The sequence below is a fragment of the Microcebus murinus genome, chromosome 5 (assembly GCF_040939455.1).
Source record: "Microcebus murinus isolate Inina chromosome 5, M.murinus_Inina_mat1.0, whole genome shotgun sequence".
NCBI lineage: Eukaryota > Metazoa > Chordata > Mammalia > Primates > Cheirogaleidae > Microcebus > Microcebus murinus.
In genome coordinates, this window is record NC_134108.1 from 34,021,007 (window position 1) to 34,040,247 (window position 19,241).

The window sequence follows — 19,241 nt, forward strand, 5'->3', positions numbered from 1 at the left end:
ATTCCCTGCCAATTAGGCAAAATGTTTTCTTTAATTCTCTGTATTCAGTGTCCTAAAGAGTTTAGAGTATATAGGTATAGTCTATTAGAAGGAAAAGAGAATGTATAAATTTTAACATGTCTCATGGAATAGTTTTGATGTTTTTAGATTTTACTTGATGAAGTAAAATGAATACATTTTTTATAAGTTAGGTGGGTTTCTTGCTGATACATCAGTCCCAAGTTGACTACCAACTTTGGGGTCTTAAGTGATGCAGTAATCACATTTGGTATGGGCCTGATCTCTGAATATAGAATGGCGACTGTAGACCAGCATGGGCTCAAGACGTTAAGTCATGGGAATATATAATCAGGTTGCATCAAAACAGAAAGGGTAGTTCTATTGCAGCAGAATCTGCCATGGTTGTGTAGATGTGATGATACATTTGAATTTCAAACATCCACTCTTAGATATTTGTGAAAAGTTCTGTTTTTAGATTAAGTGGTATTTATATCTCACATGCACATTTAGCCATCTTGTCCACTATAATTTTGCTGTCTGGTCTCAGAAAGGGAAAAAAAGTAACTTTAGACAATACTTACTACTTTGTTGACTGTGTTAGTTTCTTCTTCCTAAGCAAATTATTGTAATCTCATCTCTCCTTTTGAGTCCAATTTTTCTATAGTTGGCTTATGTCAATGGCTCTTAACAAAATGATAAAGTATATTTCCAGAAAGCACATGGATTTGGAACTCTCTCTTGTTATGTTTATATTAGGCTTTATTTTAAAGGCAAGTGAGACTGCTTCAAATAAAACAACTCCAAGCTTCCAAGAAACAGTTAAGAGAAGGCTGAGAAGAGCAGAAACACTTCTTCGCCGACACTTACACTGTTGCCATGGACCTACATAAGCAGTGGGACAACACAGAGACTAACTGGCACAAGGAAAAGATGGAATTACTGGACCAGTTTGATAATGAAAGAAAGGAATGGGAAAGTCAGTGGAAGATCATGCAGAAGAAGATAGAAGAGGTACAAGTTGATTTGTTGTGAATATCTTGTAATCTTCAAGCTCAGAATGAAAAGTCTGTTGAAGGTTGTTTTGTATTGGAAACGATTCCTATTTTCCTTATTTCACCTAAGAGGTGCATGTCTCAGTGACATTTACTAGACCAAAAATAGCATAATATTACCCAGTGGTACCTTAAGAACTATTTTATAGCCTTGCATGAAAAGTAAGAACTTGAAATGTCACTCCAAAATATTTCAATTTATTATTTTCTGGCTAGAGAGCCTTGGTTTCAAAAGTGAGATATGTATTCTGCATGAGTTTTCAGATACCAGGTCCCACGAGTAAAATGCAAGAAAGGCATAATTGTTATGACATATATGAGCAAAATTACAACTGGACATTAGAACGTAGATCTTTCCTGAGATAATTTATAAGTAATGTCTATTAAAGGAAGTTACATGTTAGATAAATCAGTATAAAAAAGGAGTATCATATGTCAAACAGAAAGTGGCAGTGGACAGGAGCTGTATTCTGGCATGGTGTGCCACGTTTATTGGCACATTTATTAGGAACTCTCTAAGGGGTTATGAGACTCTCAAAGGGGTTATGAAAAATTACATGTCACAACTCTGATACAAATAGTCATTTTATTCCCATTAGCCATCCCTCAGCCTGGTAGGCCTGAAATATTTCCTTTAAGCATTTGCGTTGGTGTATAGTCAAACTTGTTCCAACTGGAAATTTTTTATACTTTTCTTGCTTTCTTCTGGTAACATCCATAGTATTGACTTATACAATTGGATGTACAATGCACATTACCAAAGTGGTTATTTTAAGACTCCTTGGTCTTTATTTGTGGGCAAAGTGTTTTGTGTGTTTTTAATGCAAACATTTTTCTTATTAACAGCCACGTACTAAATTATGAATAAAATACAAATTGGCATAGCGTTAATAAAAGGAAAAATAAAGAAAAGTAGCTGTTAAGCCTTTTCTCTAAGATAGAGCTGAGCAGGCAGGCATGTAGTATATAATTGGAGACTGAAAGGAGAATCCACTTCTTCTCCCTTTGTAGTTTGGGAAATGTGTCCTACTTGCTCCCTCAACTCCCCTACACAGAGACTCAGATTGGATCAACAAAGAGATGCCTAGGTCAAGTCAGAACCCAGAACTCCAATTCCATCAGAAACTGATCTGTAATCCTGGGTCACTGGCTCCCAAATGTTTGGGAGGTCCAGTTGGTAACAGTCTCATACATTTCTAGCATCTAAGCAAAATAATTAAGGGAGGCAGGATTAGTCTAGCCAATTGTTCAAGCCATGTAGATAAAACAATCTGGTTAAATTTGTTATATTGTCCAATAATTATTCTGATGACTCTGTAGAGTCTGTCCAAGGTAAGTATTAGCTTTATCAATTAGTGAGCATTAAACATGCTTTAAACATAGGATTATTGCTTGTAGATACATTGTGTCATCCCTTTCCACATCAGGGAAACAGAAGGACTGTAACATTTTTTCTTCATCTTGGAGAGGAGTTGTGCTACTATTTATGTCTTGCTGCTTTACTATAGCTCCATAGCTGGGAATATGTTTAGATATTATGCCACCCAAAATGCCCATAGATGATGTTTTTCTATACCTGAATACAATAGCAGCACTGTGTTCCCCTTATTGTATACCAAAACATGTACAAAAGGTACCTTCTTATGGGCTACAAACCATAGAAAGAGTGAGGAAAATAAGAGGAAAGTATCTTCACATATCTCAGAGAATCAGGACAATTTATTTTAAGCTAAAATTAAGAAATCAATACTTGGAAAAATAATATGACACAAGCATCATAGACTGTATTTGTTTAAAATTTATGACTAAGTACTGCGTATGAAATCAGATGTAAATTATTAAGTCCTGTGCTAGAGAATTGTAGATTCCCAGGTATACACATATATCTTCAGTACTATTCGGTATTAAGTTGCTCATGATTCTCTGTTCAGCCACTATCCACAATCATTTCATTTGCTCTTGCAAAACCAAGATATACATACACAGATCATCTGAAACAACTTTGAATAATCCAGATAGAAACACTGGATAAAGTTGATAGACATCTGGACATTTTTTTTTTCACACTGTAATCTTTCCTGCTTGTATCCTTTGGTAGAATAATCACATAACCATTGACTAGGGCTGAGTATTGGGTAACTCAGATTCCCTTATACAAAATAAATGGTTTTCCACCAATAACATTTATTTTATTTGTGTATTCATACCTCACCTGAATCCCCAAGACAATTTAAGATGACATAAAATTGCATATGAGGTAAAGTATGCAAAAACAAAAGTAGAAAGATGAGATGAAGACAGGAAGAAGGATTATATGTGAAATGCAGCAGTGAATCTATCTTCCTAGTAACTAACACAAAAATTATCAAGTGTGTATTTCTTAATATTCAGAAGACAAAGCAAACCTGTTTCCTAGGAATAGCACTCCCCCCCCCAGTTTTTAAACTGAAGCAATTTTGTTTTTACCTATGGCTTCTCAAAAAGAGGACAGTGTCACCAACAGCATCCTTAAATTTAATATGTCACTTTTTAGCGATGTTTCTTATAATATCCCTAGAGGTCAGCCCAAACCGTCACAACCATAGCCATTCAATACAAATAATTTTACAGGACCAAAAGGATTGATGGCTGCAGTTTGATGCTATTCTGACTTTATACAATAAATACTAATAAATTTATTAGTATTAGTAAAATAAATGCACCATATATCTTTTAGGCATGAACTATGTGTAGTGCTTTTCTCTAAACATTTTCTCTACTGAGTTTTGAGTAAATATTAAGTAGCAGTAAATTTGATATATCCTTAAATAATACATGTAGTGCAGATATTGATTGTGGCTATAAAATGTAGAGTTGTTTGGTTAATCGTTCTCTGACAGTCTCTTTTAAAATTTGACAAGCTTTTCCAAGACTCCAGCCTAAAGAGAAGGCCACTTCCTTCCTCTATTCAGAGGTGAGGTGAGTGAGTGCCTGCAGGTTTAAGTAAGGTCTCGCCAAGGTACAATTTGGGGTCCACTTTAACACAGACTAAAAGATGATCAAAGCCTTAAAGTTCTATTATTCCACATAGGGAATTGTCACTTATGTTTTAGTCTGAATGAGAAACTTTTAGAATATATATAGCCTTAGCATTAAAAAAAAAAAACAAAAAAAAAAAAAACACTTGGTAATATCTAACCTTCACCAATGTAATTGACCAAGGGAAACATTTTTTTTTTGGAGACAAAGTTTCACTCTGTTGCACAGGCTAGACTGCCATGCAGTCAGCCTAGCTGCTCACAGCAACCTCAAACTCCTGGGCTCAAGCGATCTTTCTGCCTCAGCCTCCCAAGTAGCTGGGACTACAGGCATGTGTCACCATGCCTGGCTAATATTTTCTATATATTTTTACTTAGCCAATTATTTTCTTTCAATTTTTAGTAGAGATGGGGTCTCCATCTTGCTCAGGCTGGTTTCGAACTCCTGACCTTGAGCGATCCACCCGCCTGGCCTTCCCAGAGTGCTAGGATTATAGACCTGAGCCACCGTGCCAGCCTGGGAAACATTCTTTGATTGACAAATGTCTCTCAGGGAACAGAATGAGTTGATTTACTATATGGATTGTCAACTATTTAGAGTGTTCAATGTTGGCATACAAGTAGGATCACAATTTTTTAAAACATGACTTTAATGTTAAACTCTTTTCTCTGAAAGCAATTAGATAGCATGGCCAGTAATCGATTCAAATCATTCTAATTTTGTGACAGTTCTTCTCTACCTATGTATGTATAGATACAGATTCATTTTATTTTTGAATCAGTTGATTTCTAGTCGTAAATATAGAAGATACCATCCATGCATTGCCCTACTAAAAATAGTCCTATGGTTCATCAAAGCTGTTCTAGTTAATCCATATTTTAGAAGCTGATATGATATCAGCTTCTGATATCTTCTGATATCTTCCTCCTGTTTGGAGGCAGAAACATTATACCCAGGTGGAATATAGTAATATGGCAAAAAGAACTCAAAACAGTTTGCTTAGTATCAAGAATAAAGAATTAGGGAGGAGAAAAGTTTTAATTTTGTTTTCTTACAGCTTTGCCAGGAAGTAAAGCTTCGGAGGAAAATCAATATGCATGAACGTGCTAGGATCATTGGTCTAGATCTTGAGAAGACCACTCAAGAAAAAATGGTGGAATCTTCTCCAGATGACCCCAGTGCGGGACAATACGAATTTACAGGGATGAATCACAGGGATGGTCTGGGAAAAGAAAAGAAAACGGAGCAGAGCTTATTCAGTGAAGGAAATCAAATGTGTAAAGAACAAAAAGCAACAAAAAAATCAAAAGTAGGATTTATAGATCCTTTGGCCACAGACAATCAAAAGGAATGTGAGGCCTGGCCTGCCCCGAGGACTTCTGAGGAAGAGAGCAAGAGCTGTTCTGGTGCCCTCAACACTGTAAGTGAGCTGTGATTAGCCTAGAACTCTTTCTAAAGAAATATTTACATTTCAAAGTGCTAACATGCTATTGCTTATACATATAAAGGCTCTTGAAGAACTTGCCAAAGTTAGTGAAGAATTATGCAGCTTTCAAGAGGAAATTCGAAAGCGGTCTAACCATAGAAGGTAGGCTGGTACATCTATGATTATTTTATGTTGGGAAATAAAAAAATATTGTTTGTAGTTAGCGAATCCAAACTGCCTCCTCCTTATATTTTGTTTGTGAGAATTGAGAATTTAAGAACTGAGTTATTAAAATTTATTCTCTTGGATGGGAGATAGAAACTTCAATTGCATATGTCTCTGCTCACTAATTCTAATTCTAATTCCTAAAGCAAATCTTCCAATTCTCTTTGTAATTTGACTATTAGGAATACTTCACTCTTTTGGTGTTTAGTTAAGGTAGCTCTTCCATAATAAATTAACAAGTAGCTTCTAATGTAGCTCTTATTAATAATTTTGAGTAATTGGCCAGTAGAAGAGTATACAACTGGGCTAACCCAGTTAAATACATCTTTAAAATATGTCAGATTTAACACAATGGTGTGTTAGTTATATATATATATATATATATATATATATATATAATGATGTTCTGCTGAAACATTTAATGCTTAAAACACAATTATTTCTCTGTAATTAATATTAATATGTTTCTGATAATTGTAACAGTAATTTTGCCAAATTCAAAAAATATATTTGGAAATTCTCTATTAGTTAAGTAAAGATGGAATATTCTAGGATTAACATCTCCTTGTGGGGCAGTATACTCTTAGAAAGCTACAACAGTGTGTTTCCTTATTTTTCTTAGCTCTTAGGAAGCTCAGAGAGAATTTTTGTGCTGACTTTGCAGTAGGTTTTTTAGCCAACAATGTTTTATACATAATATTTTCCTCTACTTGCCCAATTAGCTTTTGTGTACTATTCTCTGTTAATAAGTACTTATCTGTACTTTATTGTAAGGTATCTCATAACCTTTTATAAATTGAAGATATTTATATGTATGATTTATATTTATCAATATAAGTAAGTTTGATTTGTGATTGTTGCTTTATTTAGGTTTTTATTTAAATAACTCAGAACTTACTTGCCAATTTTCTTTTATAAGTCACACCTGGTGTAAAGCTGTTATTGTCATCCCATGACTTTAGAACAAGGTTCAAAATCTTTGATATATAATTCAAAGGCAGGATGATTTGCCATGACCTAATGTTTCCCTCTCATTTTTCATTTTGGTCCCCACTCTGCTTTATAATCCATCTGTACCAAAGTACTCATTGTCCCTTGAAGAGCCACACAATTTTTATCACAGCTCACTTTGTCTATGTGCCCTTTACTCAGCTCATCTAAAAAAAAAATATCTTACCTTTCTTTCAGGTCCAAATGACACCTTTCATTTGGAATTATTCATGTCTCATTGCACTTTCATTCAGATTTCTATCTTACTATTTAAAATGTTATTTCACATTCAAGGGGAGGAACTTGAGCTCACATTACATAATGAATGTGAATTCGGTAGGCAGAGAGGAGGTAAGGAAATGGTAAGAGAAACCTATAAATGGGAAAGCCAATAGCACAAACGCACAAGACTACACAGTCTAATTTGAGTGTAGGTGAAGTTTCAGGTAATAGAGAAAATGGGACATGAATTAGGAAAGATAGTTTGGGTCACAGTTATGTGTAGAGCCTTGAATCTAACACTGAGAGGTAGACTCTACTATAAAAGCCAAAATATGACTTGAAGTTTTTGATTAGCAGATTTATATAAAAACAATGTTTGAGGTAATTGTAACTCCTTTTGCTGTAGCAGAAATCCATTGCTTAAGCTATGGGGTTTCTTTTAAATTGAAATTTTATTGTAGAACTTCTTCAGAGAATAAAAATACTTTTTTTTTTAAAAAAATGGTTGTCAGGAGATACAACAGAAAGTGCCTCATTACAATCAATGCAAAGCATATTTGAGGGCTTTGACAGTGCCAGATTTTAAAGGGGACTTGAATGTTTTCTTGAGCTCTTTTTTTTTTTTTAATTATTATGGGTATGTAATGGTTGTCTATATATATGGAGTACATGTGATGTTTTGATACAGGCATACAATGTATAATAATTAAATCAGGGTAATTGGAATATCCATCACCTCAAGCATTTGTCATTTCTTTCTTTCTTTTCTTTTCTTTTCTTTTTTTTTTTTTTTTTTTTTTTTTTGAGATAGGGTTTTGTTCTGTCACCCAGGCTGGAGTGCAGTGGCCTCATCATAGCTCACTGCAGCCTCAAACTCCTGGGCTCAAGTGATTCTCCTGCCTTAGCCTTTCTAGTAGCTGGGACTACAGGCATGCCCCACCATACCAGGCTAATTTTTTCTAGTTTTTGTAGAGATGGGGTCTCACTCTTGCTCAGGCTTGTTTTGAACTCCTGACCTCAAGCAATCCTCCCGCCTTGACCTCCCAAAATGCAAGGATTACAGGCATGAGCCACTCACTGTGCCCAGCCTGCATTTATCATTTCTTTGTGTTGGGAACATTCCAATTCCACCCTTTTAGTTGTTTTAAAATATACAGTAACTTACTTTTGACTATTTGATTTTTGACTATTAACTAGTCGCCTTGTTATTAGATCTTGTTCATTTTATCTAACTGTATTTTTGAGAGCTTATCCTAAATAAAATTATAACTAATATAGTGTGTTTTATGATTATTTAGGATGAAGTCAGATTCTTTTCTCCAGGAAATGCCAAATGTAATTAATGTGCCTCATGGGAACCTCATGATCAACAATGGCCAGTGCATTCTTCCGGTTAATTTAGAAAAAGAAAAACAGAAAAATATAAAGAATCTGAGCTATACCAATGTCCTCCAAAGCAATCCTATGAAAAAATGTGGAATTGACACAATTAATTTGCAAAAAAATGAAACTCCACCAGTTCCTCCTCCAAGAAGCACCTCTCGAAATTTTCCCAGCTCAGATTCCGAACAAACCTATGAAAGGTTAAAGGAAAGTTTAGAATACAACAGCTGGGTGGCCCATGAGGGTCTAAGTGAAAGGAACTGCAATCCTCACTTCCTTTTGAGGCAGCATGAGATGCCTATGTTGTGTCCAAATGAACAGAAGACTTTGAAAGAGGATATCATGTTTTCCTCTTTGGCACCAGAAGTCAAAATAGATAGCAAGCCTCCAAGTAAAGAAGATGTTGGCCTTAGCATGTGGTCATATGACATTGGTATAGGTGCCAAAAAGAGTCCCTCCACTTTTTGGTTTCAGAAAACCTGCTCTGCTCCCAATAAGCCAAAATATGAAATGGTGATCCCAGATCACCCTGCTAAATCTCATCCTGATCTTCATGTAAGTAATGACTGTAGCTCCTCAGTGACACAGAGCAGTAGCCCACTTAGAAGTTTCAGTTGTGGCTTTGAAAGAACTACAAAGAATGAAAAGCTGGCAGCAAAAACTGATGAATTTAACAGAACTGTATTTAGAACAGATAGAAATTGTCATGCAATACAGCAAAATCAAAGCTACTCTGAGGATCTTAAGCCCTGTGATACCTTATCTACTTATACAGGTAACATATCAGAAAATGACACTGTGTCTGGTATTTGGAAAGCCAGTGCCCACATGCCTGTGCCCATGGAAAATGTGCCTGATAATCCCACTGAGAAATCCACAACAGGATTAGTCACACAAATGCAGGGACACGTAAATCCTCGCCGTTATCGGAATATGCTCCACGAGCATGATTGGAGACCAAGTAATTTGTCTGGTCGACCAAGGTCAGCTGATCCCAGGTCAAACTATGGTGTCGTGGAAAAGCTGCTGAAAACCTATGAGACATCAACAGCGTCTGCACTGCAAAATTCTAAGCGCTTCCGGGATAATTGGACCAAATGTAATTTTGATGTCAGTGATGGTGCCACATTAAGTCAGCATTTAGAAATGCTCCAAATGAAACAAGAATTTCAGCAAAAGACAGCTATGTGTGGGGGACAGCAAGTGAAGCAAGGAATAGATCAGAAAAAGTTAACAGAGGTGAGAAAGCAAATCACATAGTTTGGTAGAGATGCATCAATATTTAGTCCAATCCATTGCCCATTCGTATAAATAGGATGTAAGCAAATATTTTGGCCTCTTGTCACCTGCTTTTGACCCTCTGTGAATAAATATAACTCAAAAGGAACTTTTAGGGTATAGTTTTTAAGACTGGGAATAGCACATTATAACTTTTTTAAAATTTTGAAATGGGATAATATAAATATAATAAGTGAATTTCAACCTCGAGAAGATCAAATGTTTGTTCTTTCTTGACAGAATATTCAGAATGGACATTGGTTGATTCATAGAGTTTTATTCTTGTAAAGGTTTATTTTTTAAGTGTGTGGAAAATATTTTAAAAATAATTTTCACTTTTCAGTTAACAACTATGGTTGATTCAGTCATTCTCAGCATTTGATTCATGTTTTTTCTCATCAGATTAGTCACATTAATGGTGAATATGAGTAAAACATGTCATTTAAAACAGCACCTAGTAGGGTTCTTTTATTTATGGAACTAAAAGATACTATATAAAAATAACTTCATTCTTCATTCTATATTCTTAGCATGGAAATTGGGGAAAAAAATTTAAGTGGGTATTTAAATAAACTGTTATCCTTTTTTTGTTTCTGTCCATTTCAAAAGAGTATAATCTCCATCACTTACAGGAGAAAAGGAGGTCAACGAAATTGGTATTTACAATGAAGAGTTGTTATACAGCCGTCCCTTTTTATGGATATAATTATTAAGAACATAACTTACAAAAAGTTATAAGTTGGTATATTGTTATTATTAGCCAATGCTTCAGAAATGCTAGCCTTACAGAATGTTGTGTATATGCAGCATGATTTTAAGCTCTTCAGGTTGATTCCTTCTGGTGTAAAATATTATTATATGGAATTCGAATCCTGCAAAAACGTCAGTTTTCATCCATTTTATCAGAAATCTTGCCTGTTTCTGATAAAAACAGAAGGTACAATAATTATCCTGCTTTTGTATTTCTCTGCTTAAAAAAGTAAAAGCTTAGAAGTTGAGCTCATAAATGCCTGTAAGGTCCTGTAGCTAGAGATGGAAAATGGAAACCTGTGTATAATAAACAACCAAAATTCTCATTAACTAATAAGAAATAATAATAAATGTTTCCCCTTTTTGCATTATTGGAGGTTCGGGAGGAGGGGATCCTGTATTACAGATCCTTACTTTTGTTTTGGTTTTAGTTTTTTCCCCTCTGTGAACAAATCTAAACAATAAGTCTCCAAAGAGAGAAAAGAAAATGCAGGTTAGTGTCAGGCCTTGACTAAAATAGTAGAAATAGAGGCAATCCTCACTGCCCATCTCAGGTGAAAGAGCACAGTCTTGGTTAAAAAGATCAATAAGAACCAAGTGTATAAAATGTCATGAAGGCTTTATACTTTTTTTAATTGTAAGATTAAAAAATGCTTTTCTTTCATTTAAACAAAAAAAGAAAAAGAAAGGAAATAAAAGAAAGAGAAGGAAAGAAAAGGAAAAGGTTTTCACATATCAGAACATGCCCAGTAGAGACAGCAACTCTTTATTAGCATTATTAATAGAATGAATTGTATTTAAAAGTATTTTGGTGACCTTTAGACTTTTGAAAGATAATAACAGTGATTCTAAATGAAAAAAATAATTCAGTTTGTGGGTCTTTTGCTTATCAACTTTAAAAATTACAATAATCTGACTTAAATGAACAGTTTCTTCCATCAATTACTTTTTATTTTTAAATAACATTAAATTATCCTAATATCCTGCTAAGGAACATCTGTTCTTCCATCACTGAAGTTATATAAGTTGAATTGTTGAACCCTATGCTTATAATTAGTTCTACAAAGAGATCAATTGTATTAAAATTTGTTAGTGTGAGGAAAGCTACAAGATTATCAAGTGCCGTATTCCAAATTCAATTAAAATTGAATTGCTTTGATTAAAACATCCAAGACCACAAATATTAGACAAATACCTTCTTTAGTTTTCAATTCTTGTTTTTGCTTGGAAATTTGCTAATACATTAATCCCATAGTTGGGATCCATAATGTGTTAAGCCCACTCACTGTTGGTACCTGTATAATAAGAGATGCCTTCATTTGTGTCCTAGGAATCACTGGCGGTGAAAACTTCACATGGAAAAGGATTTTCCCGACCTGCTAGACCAGCAAATCGCCGTCTCCCGTCCAGATGGGCATCTAGATCTCCATCAGCACCCCCCGCCTTGCGGAGAACTGCCCACAGCCATACAATTTCTTTGCGATCTGAAGCATCAATGATCTAAGTCTCTGGCCTGGATTGTGAGATTACAAAAATTCTAGTCCCAGTTGTCAAACAGAGCATTCTGAGTGTTTACAGCCAGTCCTGCTCTCTTCTGTGTCTTTCAAGATCACTGGGACAAGCAACTTAATTCTTAACTTTCCATCAGTCTTCAGTGTTTTTAATCCACGGAATAATTGTTTTTCTGTATTTTGATTTCTTAGATCAGAACTTTTTAATGCCATCCTCATTAATTTTCCAATATGATTTAAGTTGAAACAATGTATAATATTGTATATTCTAACTTTCTTGCAAGTGGCAGAAAGCAAGGTTATGTGCATGGACATGTGTTTGTAGGTGCATGTGTTGAAATAGGAAGTATCCTAGTATGTATTTAGATAAGAAAAACTTATGTGCTAGTGTTGACTTTGAAATTATAACATGTATACCTATATATTCTTTGTGTTTATTTAAAAGTTTTGAAAATATATAGTACTATTTATATTTTGTATACCTTTTAATAGGTATCCACTTAAGCATTTGAGGTACATATATATATATTAATTAACCACTTCCTTCACCCCCAGCCACACTGAAAAATAAGAATTATACACATATCTAACATTGGTAGATTTCTAAATATAATTCATAAATAGTTTCTTAACCCATATAAGGAGAAACTAATATCATTGATCTCCTTGTTTATTCTTTTTTTAAATTAAAGTGTCACAAGTTTAACAGATCAGCTTTCTAAAGCAAGCATAAAATGTTCATAAATACTTTCGTATATCATTTGGTAGTCTAGTATGGCTTTAACTATATACTTGATCCTCAGAGCCAATGTCAAAAGACTGCCTTATAAATGACTAAATAATGAATTTATTTTGTCAACCTCAGTAACAAACATTCCTTAAACAGGATGCAAAAAACATTAAATTATGTTGAATTTTACTCTTTGTTAAAATTGTGGTAAGCTTTTAGTTTAGCTGCTTTACTTGGAGTCGTATGTATATAGAGGTAAGTCATTCATTTTTTTCCTTTTTCTCACCTTTTCCCTAAAATTAATAGATAAAAGACTAATTTGCTTTTTTTTAACCAAGGAAGATCAAGAATAATATTGAATTGAGAACTGAACTATATTTCTTATAGTGTGCTACAAAAAAAAAAAAAAAGCCTTAAACCAACCATTGAGATCCCATTGTAGCATCAGGAAGAGAAACATATATTTTGGCTAGAAATTGCATACAGTGAACACACAAAATATATGCAGAGAACTGATAGAAATATGAATGTTGAGGGGCTTGGAATTCTACATGGAAGGTCTTAGAAGCAACTTTGCTCCCCATTGTCTCTATATAAACCCAATTATGTTGTTAGTTGGATATTAATTCTATTTAAGATTTTCTCATACTACCAAAAAAGGTTAAGCAATTCTTCTGCCAAACATATTCAAAGAGCCTTTTCCTTATGAGGTGTTCTAACCATTTAGAGAAATTTAATTCATTCTACACCGTGACCTGGAGTAAAGTAAATAATTTTCAAATTGCAATTTCAAATTGTAGACTGCCTTGAAAGGCCCAAGACTGGTGATGTCTAGATCATACTTTACAATAACAAAACTTTCAGGAGTTACGTAGAATTAAACTTCTGGAGTGTGAGTTTGGATCAGATGGTAAGTAAGAGAGATAGATTCACTCTTTTCATTCTTCTTTCTTTTAGGAATATCCCTTTCCACAGGAAACCTATCAAAGAAAAATAACCTACACACTCTCATAACACACTTTTCAGCTAGAGGGGAGAAAACATCAGGAAGGTGGAACCCTGGGGTATAAAATAATGGAGTTTTTAGTACAATGCTGCTGTGTGACTGTGGGGAGCCTGCTCAAGGACTGTGCGACATAACTGTTCCTCTCCAGCACTGTAGCCCAGGTAGTCTGCTATGATCTGTGGTTGTTACCTTGACCTATAAACCAGAAATTAAGGATCTCTTTAAACAATGAAATTTCTGATCTCATTCCATAATTACTAAAGCAAAATTTCCAGAGGTGGGGACTGGGACTCTGTAGTCTTCAATAAAACCAAACTAAGCAAAGCAAAATATTTGTTGACCAGGCAGATTCCGAAGCAGTGACATTAATACTTGAATAGATGGGTACCCACCCTTGGGTGGTCACTTTCCTTCTCTGAGACTTACTTTTGTTATCTGTAAATTAAAGTGGTTATATTGTCAGGCTGCACAGTTTTAAGCTACCTTTTTAGTTAACTTTTGAATGAACCCTTGGGACACGTTTTAATATTTCTTATGGTGACTAAAATCATAGAATATTAGAGCTGAAAAATAATGAGCATCTACGCCAATCACTTGATTGTAAAACTGAAGAAACTAAAATAGATTATTTGAATGTTGCTTTTTCTTTTTAAATATTTTATAATTTTTTTACTGGAAAAATCTATTAGGTAAATAGGAATTATCGTTGAAAATAATTTTTGATGTGATTGATTGTGATTTTTTAAACCGGTAATTTTTCTACTTTGGATCGGTGTTTTCTTCCCAACAATATAACTTTCATTATACCATCATTGCTAAATTTAAAGGATTTGTAAGCATTTCTAGAAGTATTTGATTAGAAACACTTACATTAATAGATATTTTCCCTAGCAGACTTGGGGAAAAAAATCTTATATTATTTCAACAGGGAATTTCTGATATTATAAGCTGATCTCAGAAAAGAATAAGAATGAGGCAGAGAAGAGTGCCTGAGTTTGTGTGTGTGTGTGTGTGTGTGTGTGTGTGTGTGCACGCCACCATCAAATTAAGTTCTCTGTATTGTCTTGTGTCCCAAAGCCAAATATAAAAATATAAATGATGCTTTGTATAATTCACTTTATCAAAAATTATCCATAACTTTCATTTGTTTTTATATAGACAATGAAGATGATCATATTTTATTTCATAGATATTACTATAAAACATGAGTTACTTCTACATGGGTGATTTCACTGGGCTCCATGTTATCCTGAGAAAACATCTGGACTGGAAAAAAAAGTGTTTGTGCTTCCTTACAAAGATCTTTAAAGTTATTGTTAGGCATATTTGCTGATAAAAACTACTTGGTACTGAAATCTTCAACCATTAGGAGCTATCAAATAAAATAGGTGTGGAAACACCCACCATGGCAATTGTATACATGCAGAACATTTTGATTTTCCTCCTTTTTTGCAGGGAACTCCGGTAAAGCTGAGAGTCTTATAAAGTCTAAACTTAACTATGTACACAGTTCAATCTAGCCTCTCCCAAAATATCTCCATACAGTGGAATTTCAGCCTAATCTGCCTAACTCCTTGCTCCTGGCCACACACAACCCTTTATTGTTTCTCATACACTGACATCCTCTCTGTGCCCATTTAGCTGCTAATTGAGTCTGATAAAAGTGTTTTTTTGAAAATAGCATTTACCTCTGAAGTTTGCATATACATGATGAAATTAATTATTTTTAGGCAGATTCAGATTTCTAGTATAGTGGTATTTTCCTTCAAATGCTGCATGTTTTTCTTAAGTAGTGTGTACTCTTACCAGAAGTTACAATTATGACTTATTCATCTTACCCAGAAAACATGATCCTTTAAAAAATTGGCTTTTAAAGCAAAAAATCAAAAACCAAGAAAAGTGAGGGAAGGGAGTCCTTCAGGAAAGTGCCAAATATAACTTCTACCCAATCAATTTTATTGTATAAGTTTTTATTGGCATGGGAAATAATTTTTGTTTTAGTGGGAGTAAAATCATGAGGCTTAACATATTGCAATGATTTTATGAATCCAATAGGTTAAATTCCAAAAAAAGAAAAAACTACTTAGATGAAATGATGGAGAAGTCTAGAAATTAGGGAAGAGTCTAGATTTGGAAGGACCTAAGAATTCTTTCAGAACAATCTCATTTAAAGGTAAGAAATCAGGGATTCATAGGTCTGTATGGCTGCCAAGGTTACAAGGACAGAACCCAAACCTGGACTCAAATACTGGTATCCTGCCTTCCTATAAAATGTACCATGTACATCTATGACTTCATTGTTTGCAAAGCACGAAACTTGTTTACTTTACATGACTTGTTTGCTTCTTACAACAAACCTCAAGGCACACTTTGTGATTTCTAATTACTGGAGGAAAAATTAAATTGTTGGGATAATAATTGGAATAAATATTTTCCAAGATAATAGTTAGAAATAAATAGATGGCTTTTCAGACTCCTAGCACAGGCACTTTTCCTTTCCCAAAGAAGAAGAGGAGGAAGGAAAAGAACAGTTCTTTTTCATTTTTGTTTTATGTTTTATCCATGACACTGAAATTGTTTATTTTGCTTTCATTAAGAGTCTCTCTAGGCCGGGCGCGGTGGCTCACGCCTATAATCCTAGCACTCTGGGAAGCTGAGGCGGGAGGATTGCTTGAGCTCAGGAGTTAGAGACCAGCCTGAGCAAGAGCAAGGCCCCATCTCTACTATAAATAGAAAGAAATTAACCAAACAACTAAAAACAGAAAAAAAATTAGCCAGGCACAGTGGCATGTGCCTCTAGCCCCAGCTACTGGGGAGGCTGAGGCAGGAGGACCGCTTAACCCCAGGAGTTTGAGGTTGCTGTGAGCTAGGCTGACGCCTGGCACTCTAGCCTGGGCAACAGAATGAGACTCTGTCTCAAAAAAAAAAAAAAAAGAGTCTCTCTTGATTACACCTTTTAGCGATCATAAAAAGTCATCACTCCTGATTTATATGGTTTTAACAAATTCAAAAAGCTGTCAACAAGGCTCAGTTTAACAAAATATTTTCCACTTTTAATGCCTATGCTCTGATTTTATATAAATTTTGTGTGTAGGACATGCTGTTGACAGTAAAACTAATAAATAGCCAAACAATCCTCATATATAGCATCAACAGAATCCTGACCTCCTTAGTCTTCAAAAGAATCACAGAGAAGTTTCACACTATGTAACTTATGTGTACTCCAGAATAAGTTAGAAGCTTTCTTCTTAGTCCATTTGTGCTTCTACAACAAAACATCTGAGACTGGGTAATTTATAAAGAATAGAGATTTATTTCTTACAGTTCTGGAGGCTGAGAAGTCCAAGATTAAGACACTCAGCAGATTCAGTGTCCAGTGAGGGCTGCTTTCTGCTTTCAAGATGGTGCCTTGTTGCTGTGCCTTCACGTGGCAGAAGAGCAGAATAGCAAACAGGAGCCAAGTGCTTTGTGAAACCCCTTTTATCAAGGCCTTAAATTCCATCTGTGGGGGAGGAACCCTCATGACCTAATCACTTCCTAAAGGCTCCCCCCCTTCTTACTATTGCATTGGAGATTAAGTTCCCACTTAAATTTTAGAAGGACACTTTCAAACCATAGCAGTATGTAGTTATTTCCAATTTAAGTCTCACTAAAATTTACAGTCATATCTGCATAAAGATGATTCAGTCAATGACAAACCACATATACAACTGTGGACTCATAAGATTAGAATACAATATTTTTGCTGCACCTTTTCTATGTTCAGATACTTTTAAATACACAAATACTTTCCGTTGTTTTACAATTGCCTACAGTATTTAGCACAGTAACATACTGTACAGGTTTGTACCCTAGGAGCAATCGTGTATACAACACATCCTAGGTGTGTAGTAGGCTATACTATGTAGGTTTGTGTAAGAACACTCTATGATGTTTGCTCATTGATGAAGTCACAAAAGGACGCATTTCTCGGAACATACCCCTATCACTAAGCAATGTGACTGTAATTGTGCTCTACCATCAATTTCTTTTTGAAGCTTTATTCTCCAATTAAATTATTTACTCATGCGGCAAATTTTGTAAGAATCATTAAACAAATTTAATCCAGCTATTTGTGATCTAAATTTTTTTCTTCGTAATGCTGATCAGATTCAAAATATTGACAAATTATCTAAAGTAAATTATATATTTTTGCATCCCAATCATTGCTTAAAGTTTTGTGTTTAAAATTAACTCAGTAAAGTGTTTTCTGAGTTAATGATATCTGGAGTAAAATAGTTTACTTGCAATGAAAGCCAGAGAAGCAACCAAGGTATTTTTAAGGAGAAGTTATATGCAGGAGTAATAGGGGGCAAAAGTCTCCATTTGTTAAAATTCAGGAGGTAAATCATTAGGAATAAAGGTTCTTCCTAGAAAAGCCCAGGCAAGACAAGAGGAGCTGAGACCTGGCATGGTCACTATGCTAAAGATAGTGGGAGTATAGCCCAGGGAGCCAGAGTTAAATGAATCCATGAGGTATCCTATACAGCAAAAGCAAGCACTGGGCTTCCCAAGCAGATCCAGGCCTGGAGAAAGCACTACATCAAAGACTCCAGGGTGGACAGTGCTCAGGGGTCAGACAGGTGGTCCTCCTTAAGGAGATTTCTTCATAAAGCAGCAGAGACCTGACACTGGGCCCAGGTAGAAATGAAGTGTCCAGGGAAAGAAACTGACAAAAGCAAGATCCAAGATCAAGAAAGTCCAGTCCTGGGGAGCAGCATGTAGGAACATTAACAGATACAGCCTGAGGTAGGGAGGCAGGTGCCACTGGAAGTGAAATGAAGGAATATTCGCCAGCACACCAGATCGCTACTGCAGTTGAGCCCCAAGAAGACTAGGGTAGCAAATGAGAACCCATTTGTAGGCAACTAGCAGAATAACCACCACTAAGCTGAAATAAATGGAGGGCCAGTGCAGATGGGCCTTCATATGAGACATTTGCAGGAACTAGAATTTATTGTGTACTATCAGAGGACCTCACTGTGAGGGACTGAAAAAGGCACAAAAGATGATGAAGTGGGGGCTTATTCCCTTTTTTTTCTCTTCCTTCTAGTGCTATTTTCTTGTGACTCTATCTCCAGAACCCAATACTTTCCTGGTAATATGATGAATAAAATAAGCCATTCATACTTTTGTATGATAAAATGCTAAAATTAAATGATAACATTTTCTCCAATTAAAATTTAAAATAGGCACATAAAGAGTGAGACCGTTTTTAGAACTTACAAAATTACACAAAATTGTCTATGTATGAAGTAAATGAGCATAGAGAATGCCCTTACTGCATTGGTAAGAACAGAAAACAATCTCTGTACTTAGAGAAGTTGGAGATCATCTAGACCAGTGTTTCTAATTACACCAAGCACTTAGAAAAGTGCAAGCAGATAGATAATAGGTTGAGTGAATAAATGAGATTTTTAAATGTTTTAATCAAGCGCTATCAGGAAAAATAAAAATGGTTTTCCTGCTTCCTTATTTAATCACAGATAACTGAATTTACTTATTTTATACAATTGAACTGACCTGAATTTACATTGTATACTAATTTCTCTTCCTGTTTAACAATATTTTGAGAACCTGAACTCACTGAAAAATGTGCACACAAATTGAA

The 19,241-nt window shown here is 35.0% G+C and overlaps 1 protein-coding gene across 1 annotated transcript; it reads left to right on the forward strand.

Annotated features, from left to right (window-relative positions):
* The first annotated feature begins 874 nt into the window (after positions 1-874).
* Positions 875-18,469, forward strand: KIAA0408 (KIAA0408 ortholog). Its single transcript, XM_012777463.3, has 5 exons — positions 875-1,011; positions 5,128-5,490; positions 5,579-5,658; positions 8,232-9,555; positions 11,675-18,469. The coding sequence occupies exons 1-5, from the start codon at positions 877-879 to the stop codon at positions 11,846-11,848; spliced, it is 2,076 nt and encodes a 691-aa protein (XP_012632917.2). The 5' UTR covers positions 875-876; the 3' UTR covers positions 11,849-18,469.
* The last annotated feature ends 772 nt before the right edge of the window (positions 18,470-19,241 follow it).

Coding starts and splice junctions, on each gene's coding strand:
- KIAA0408 (XM_012777463.3), top strand. CDS start 877: ATGGACCTACATAAGCAGTGGGACAACACAGAGACTAACTGGCACAAG. Junction 1,012..5,127: donor TGCAGAAGAAGATAGAAGAG/GTACAAGTTGAT, acceptor GTTTTCTTACAG/CTTTGCCAGGAAGTAAAGCT. Junction 9,556..11,674: donor ATCAGAAAAAGTTAACAGAG/GTGAGAAAGCAA, acceptor TTTGTGTCCTAG/GAATCACTGGCGGTGAAAAC.